Source organism: Mytilus californianus, unplaced genomic scaffold (assembly GCF_021869535.1).
Source record: "Mytilus californianus isolate M0D057914Y unplaced genomic scaffold, xbMytCali1.0.p SCAF_8, whole genome shotgun sequence".
NCBI classification, from domain to species: domain Eukaryota; kingdom Metazoa; phylum Mollusca; class Bivalvia; order Mytilida; family Mytilidae; genus Mytilus; species Mytilus californianus.
Window position 1 is genome coordinate 58,998,627 of NW_026262734.1, and position 6,793 is coordinate 59,005,419.

Here is a 6,793-nt window from a genome sequence, read left to right on the forward strand (position 1 = left end):
GATTGTGGTTACCACAATTGGAATATCCTAATCTGTGAATTAGATATTTCATAACGGTCAAATTTCGTGCGTCAAAATAAACATACATTAAGACTGTGCATACTCGTCATACTTCATTACACACAATGTAGAATATTTAGTAAGTTTAAATGATGAGATAAATCCTATACAATTATATATTATTATTTCACATTTGTATTTTAGAACCTGTGACAACACCAGAGCCAACGAGACCTGCATTAGGTATTCACGTTATGATATTTTTGTCGTCTCTATATTAGATTAATTTTTGACTTATACGCACTTTTTTATAATTATACCCACGCTTTAAAAAAAGTGGGGGTATACTGTTTTACCTCCGTCCGTCCGTCCCATGAATATTTTTCGTCGCATCTTTCTCAGGAACTACATCATAAGGATTTCTGAAATTTGGTTTCAGGGTTTATATAAATCAGCTATACCGTGTGATGCGTTTTCAGATTCATCACTCAACAACTTCCTGTTTACCAAAAACTTACATATTTTTACACTACTAAAATTATCCATATTTGGGCGGGGGTACCATTAGTGAGCAATAGCTCGCAGTTTCACTTGTTCTGTTTATCTTAATAAAACAATTGTTCATATTACGCTTTTATATTCAACGAGTTCTCTCAGGCGTCCAAATATCAGTAGATCAAATGTGAGTTTTAATTTATCTCCTGTAGGATTAGTAATATGTAGATTAACTGATTGATTGAAGTTTGCTTACCATCTGTTAGCAACTATTCATGAATATTCAGGACTAGAAGCACTTTACAATAGATAAAATAGGTAGGCTACATTGACCGGGACGAAGAGTGGATGAATCTAGACTGCCAAAAGAAAACATTTTACCAAGGAACAGGTCATCCACCCATGAACCCCTTATTCAGAATTCGCAAAAATTTTGTAACGTGCAAAGACAGGGACACAAGGCGTGAGATTGTTGGGCATTGCTTCGTAATGATGTATATACAAAGTAAAACAGGCTCCTACTGTAGAGGAGTCGTAATCTCAGACGGAAAACCTTAAATCAATTTATATATCCCGGTGTATCCTCGGGGTTGTGATAGGTTGCAGTCTGCAAATAGTAGTATACCAACTGAATTGACAGCCTCGTGACATTAAAGTCGTAGTCGTTATTTTTTCACAAAAAAAAAAAAAAACAATTACAGATTATATGTGGTCATTTGAAAATTACACGTGAAGGAAGGACATACAATAGGAAGGCAAAAGAAGAAAAAAAAAACAATAAAAAGGAATCAATAAAACATTACAAAGGAAACTAACGATTTAGCAGCACCACCTTAAAAAAACTCTGGTATTTGAGGGGGTATAAAGCTTATACATTTTTAAACGTATATTACTGATATCCGTATCAACGCAAAAACGGATTTCAAACCAATTCCATCTGACTTTTTGCGATATTACGAATGTACAATTTTTTATATGCCTTAGATAAATATATTGATATAATGAGCAATATTTTCTTTGATAGAAGATGTTTTTTTTTTCATTTCAGATTGTCACGACAAGGCAGATCTCGTTTTTCTGCTGGATGCATCAGGATCAGTTGGAATCAATAATTTCAACAAAGAAAAGAATTTCATCTCCAATTCATTATCTCGATTTGTCATAGGTCCTAACGATACTCAAGTCAGTGTTGTAACGTTTTCTAATCAACCTGTCAGTCAATTCAATTTGAGCGAATACCAAGACCGAGAATCGATAGTAAACGAGACCAATTCAATTGCCTATCAAGCGGGTGGTACTTACACCAGTTCAGCCTTGGCGTTTACTAGAGACTATAGTTTTACAGCAGCATCAGGCGACAGACCAGATGCTAAGAATTTTCTGATTGTTATAACTGATGGAAAGGCAACAGATCCTTCGCAGACATTAGTTGAAGCAGCTAAATTAAAGCAGGACCAAATAGTAATAATTGGGGTAGGAATAGGTAGTGGAGTTGATACAACTGAACTCTCTGCGATTGCAAGTGGCTCACAATATGTTTTGCATGTGGATGATTTCAACTCACTTACCAAATTTTTTGGTGACATTCATCAACTTTCATGCATCGCTCGTAAGTAACCTTTACCAATGACATCTTACAATGGGGTTTACAATTTTACAATAGTTTTGTATATAAGTTTTACAAATGGGGTTTTTAAAGCATGTAAAGTTAAATCGGCAAACCTTTATATTGAATTCAAAGCTTAATGTAAAATGTTATCCAAAACATGGCAATGTCAAAGCAGTTGTAGTCGTTAAAATTTTTTAACGTATGTGCAGTTTTTATTTCAAGGTTTTGTAGCTTAGATCATTTGAACGACACGGTCATTTTGTGGGCTCCTTTATTAATACACAGTCAAAAATGCACCCTAACATCTACGATTATAACGTAATTTCCATCGGAAGAGGAACAAGTGTTCTACTTTGTCAAAAAATAAAACTCAGATTTTAAAACATGAGATATCTGACATGAAATGTAACGTGTGTTTTTTGTAATTGTGTGATTTTAGTATAGCAGTAACTTTTGGAATAACAAAAAAAGAGAATTATGTGTAATTGTTGTAGTTTTTACAGTTGTTTTAGCAATAACACTGTTGTTAAAGAAAATGGTTAAAATTGTTGTAATTTCGTCAACGTTAAACGCTTGTTTTAACAATTTTATGTTTTAAAACAGCACGGTAAATTTGTCTTTGTGTTATTTTCTATCATTTTACTTTCAGATCAAACTACCCCACCTCCAACAACACCAGGTAAAAAGTTTTTGTTTTCTATTCCTTGAAAATGACATCGATGATATAGATCATGCTTACCTTAAATTACTTTAATTCAATTCGAAAAAAACAGCTCCTTGCGTACACTTCTCAAAGTTTTATAGCATTTTAATATTTTTTAAAATATTTTCTGACCAATATAGTTTCTCATATTTTCTTCCTATTACATCATCAATAGTTTAAAGTTAGACTCCGGGATACTCTTTGATGAAAAAAAAAGAAAAAAAAAGAAATAGGTGACTAGTTATGTGACCAAAAAAATCTGAACATCAGATCGAATCACACTATACACATTTAAAAAGAACTATTTTAACTAAACAATACAGCTTTTGCTAAATACCCTTTTTCGCATTCAATCTTTTTTACATACTTATGCGTTTATAATACAAGAATGGCGTTCAAAAGTGTCCAACGATATGCTTTTTATATCGATGTAAGCTTTAACTGATGACGAGTTTCTCTTATTAGTTATCTGATTTGATAAGTGTTGATTTTTTTCTTAATATCACCCCTTTGATTAATCAGGTGTGAATTTCCCAACTACTCAAGAAATTGATTATGTTTACCTGGGTACATTATTCGTCGTGTTTGTTTAAGATAAAATGTCATTTTTCAGTCTTTATCTTAGTGATTGAAAGATCATAGTACTTCATGATGATGACTTTGTAAAAACCATAATAAGTACTAAGCATGAAAATTTATTGTGCAGTAGAAAACTGCTTACTGTTCCAAAACACCTCAGTTCTCATCATTTTGTAGTGGATGTATGTTGCTAAAATTGTAGATTCTCAGCAGTGTTTCAAAAATTGTTTGTAATTTCGTTTTTTTTTTCTTATTCTTTATTTTTTTGTGAAAAAAAAACTTCAAAGAACAAGGACATACCAACCTACGAAAGAAAGGCTTTAAACAACTAATCATTTCGTCGAAAATCAACAAAACAACTATGATATGCAATAAGTGTTTCATCAAGAACGCTAAACGCATATCTTTAAAGAGTGTAATAGATCATGCCATAAAACTTAGTATCCAAAAGATAGAGCTTGCGTTATTCTTACATGGTTTCCTAGAAAGAGTATATCTGTTACAGAAGAAACTATCAAACCAAGGTTTTGAAGCGGTAAAGTTGAAGTAATCATTTTCTTTAATGAGACATTGTCGAATTTGTACTTACATGAGCAACATGATGGGTGTCATATATGGAGCAGGATCTGCTTTCCCTGAAGACGCACCTGAGATAACCCCCATTTTTGGTTGTTTTTTGTGTTGCGCAGTCCTTAGTTTTCTATTCAAAGTTATGTAGACTGTTGTTTGTCTCTGGTCTTTTTCGTTTTTTTATTACTATGGTGTTGTTAGTTTGTCTTCGACTTATGAGTTGGCATATCCTTTTGGTATTTTCCGACTCTTTTTAATGAGAGATTGAAATATTCCAAATGTTTTGAACTCATCTTAAATAAAAAAGGAGCCATAACTGCGTGTCTTATTATGTTATAGAACTGACAACTGGAACCACCCCAGAACCGACAACTGCTGAACCAACTACAATAGGTTCTACTCCAGAACCTACCACTAGCGAACCAACCACATCTGTATGTACGAATTGCTAACTTTCAAATCACTTTATTATCTATATTGAAAAAAAAGAGTTTCCAATAAAACTGGATTTTGTTTTGCATTTTTACTACCAACCCCCTGTAAAAAAACGTTAAAAAAGTATAATATGAAAATTGAACATAAAACTTAAAATTTCTTTGTCGAAAGTAATACTGCTAAACATTCTAACGGATGAAAAATAATAAGAAATTGATAGCCTACTTTTGCGTTCGTAAAAGAAAAACGGTAAGACGTAATACTGCACAAAATGAGTTTTCTTTTGTTCTTTTACAGATTTAGGCACTGGATCTTCATTAACAGGTAAATCCAAAAATACGATTTTAAAATTAAACATATTTTAGATATGTTCCATGAAATAAGGATAAGGTCAGGTGCCTGTAATTCAGTGGTTGTCGTTTGTTGCTGCATATCATATATGTTTTTCGTTCATTGTATTGTACATAAATCAGGCCGTTAGTTTTTTCGTTTGAACTGTTTTACATTTGTCATATCAGGGCCTTTTATTATAGCTGCCAATGCAGTATAGACTTTGCTCATTGTTGAAAGCCGTAAGGTGACCTATAATTGTACACTTCTATGTCATTTGGTCTCTGGTAGAGAGTTGTTTCATTGGCAATCATACCACATCTTCTTATTTCTATATAAGTCAATTCATTCTCTCGTTGATATCATTTTGTACGGAGTTATATCGGTAGTCATAATTTTCAAAAGACGTTTGCTGATTTCAAATATAAGATGGCACCAATCACTCTAGTTTTAATATTTCATGCACTCCCATGCCTAGTTTTAATGATAGTATATTGTTTCATGCATGGATTCAGTGTTATATATTAAATCTATAATATATGTAATACACAACTATGGTGATCAAGACAGAGGTGAAACATTCTGGAAAACTATGACTGTTTCAATTGGTGGTGGGATATTTAAAAGGCAGGTGATAGCATTAGAGATATTATTTCTTTCAACACTTTATTTTGTTTTTGTGTTCTTTTAACACAAATGCACAATCTTAATCTGTATTGTTGACATTTTATAAGTTGCAGTTTACAAATGAATCGCCAGGTGTAATACACGATAGGATGAACATACTTGTAAACATTTGCTCTTTTTATATTAATTCTAATAAGGTGTTTGATGGTCAAAATCATCCTTGGGTTTTGATGGGGTTCGTAATGCTCGATTTTTCGTATTATTTGCAGTATTTTGTAGACTGTTTGTGTTTTCATCGTTTTTCAGTTTGGTAATGGTATTGCCTATTGGTCTTTGACTTATGCCTTTTAAATTTCGGCCTTGTATCAACTTTTTTTTTCTTCAAAATGCCTACTCAAAAGGATAAGTTCTGTATACATGTAGAATCCACGCAAGGCATTTACAAACTTTATTTGACTTCGAATTGCTTATAAGATTCAATGTGTGTCAAGGATGTAGTTAGGTGAAATTAAATAAAAAATTTAGAATTCAAAATTGACACTATAAGTCAGAATAACATTAGTTTAGGAACAAAATACGCTAAAATATTGATAGGTTGTGTAGCTTCTTTTCGAGATATCTAATTTAAAAAAAATGGCGGGGAAAAGACTGACCCGGACTTTTACCTTATTTTGCATTGGTATTATTTGGGTCTCAAATCGAAAGAAAGAAATCTAGAATCTGCTTAAATTTTGGTAAATGACCTCTTATGAGCTATTGAAGTCTTATATGAAAAGAAAAATGGGTGTTAATGGGCAATATATTTGACCCTGTATCGTAGGAAAAAAAACAAGGAGTCCGAACATTTGACACAAATTCCTAAACCTCACCTAAGTACATCCTAAAACATATATGGACACTTACAATCAGCATCAATATGTCCCTTTTTTATATTTTTATAGGTTGTAGATTGCCTTACACTGTCGTGATTCCCTTGATAGATTTTAGGTGTTTCCCCTATAATACCTCAATTCATATTTTTAAAAGTTCCATTTTGTTATTTTCGTCTGTTTTTGCATTAACGGTATAACATATTAATCATATCTTTACTTACAGGAACACCTTGACCGGGACCAGCGATGTAGATGATTTTCATTTTTAGACACTTCAACGACTTCCAATTTCTTTAATACATGTCGTACATCTTTCATTGCATGAGTAATAAATTTATAAATATCTAAATATCTACAGTATATTTATCATTTTTCATAGATTCCTTCAATAGACCTATTATTCTGAAAATTAATAAACAGTATATTCCAAAGGTACAATGTTAACATCAGTTTTTGCTGCTTTTTTGGTTTTGTTCATTTTAAATGTTGACCCCTTAAGACAAAATGAAGTAAGGATATGTAATATGATTGCCAATGAGACAACTATCCACTATGGTCAAAATGATGCAGAGT

At 32.3% G+C, this 6,793-nt stretch overlaps 1 protein-coding gene across 1 annotated transcript; it reads left to right on the top strand.

Annotated features, from left to right (window-relative positions):
* Nucleotides 1-200: 200 nt before the first annotated feature.
* Nucleotides 201-6,556, top strand: LOC127711264 (collagen alpha-1(XX) chain-like; the record flags this gene model as incomplete). Its single annotated transcript, XM_052217265.1, has 6 exons — nt 201-243; nt 1,544-2,104; nt 2,754-2,783; nt 4,296-4,390; nt 4,689-4,715; nt 6,444-6,556. Coding segments are annotated over 5 exons (735 nt in total), but the record flags the coding sequence as incomplete, so codon positions are not given.
* Between the last annotated feature and the right edge of the window lie 237 nt (nt 6,557-6,793).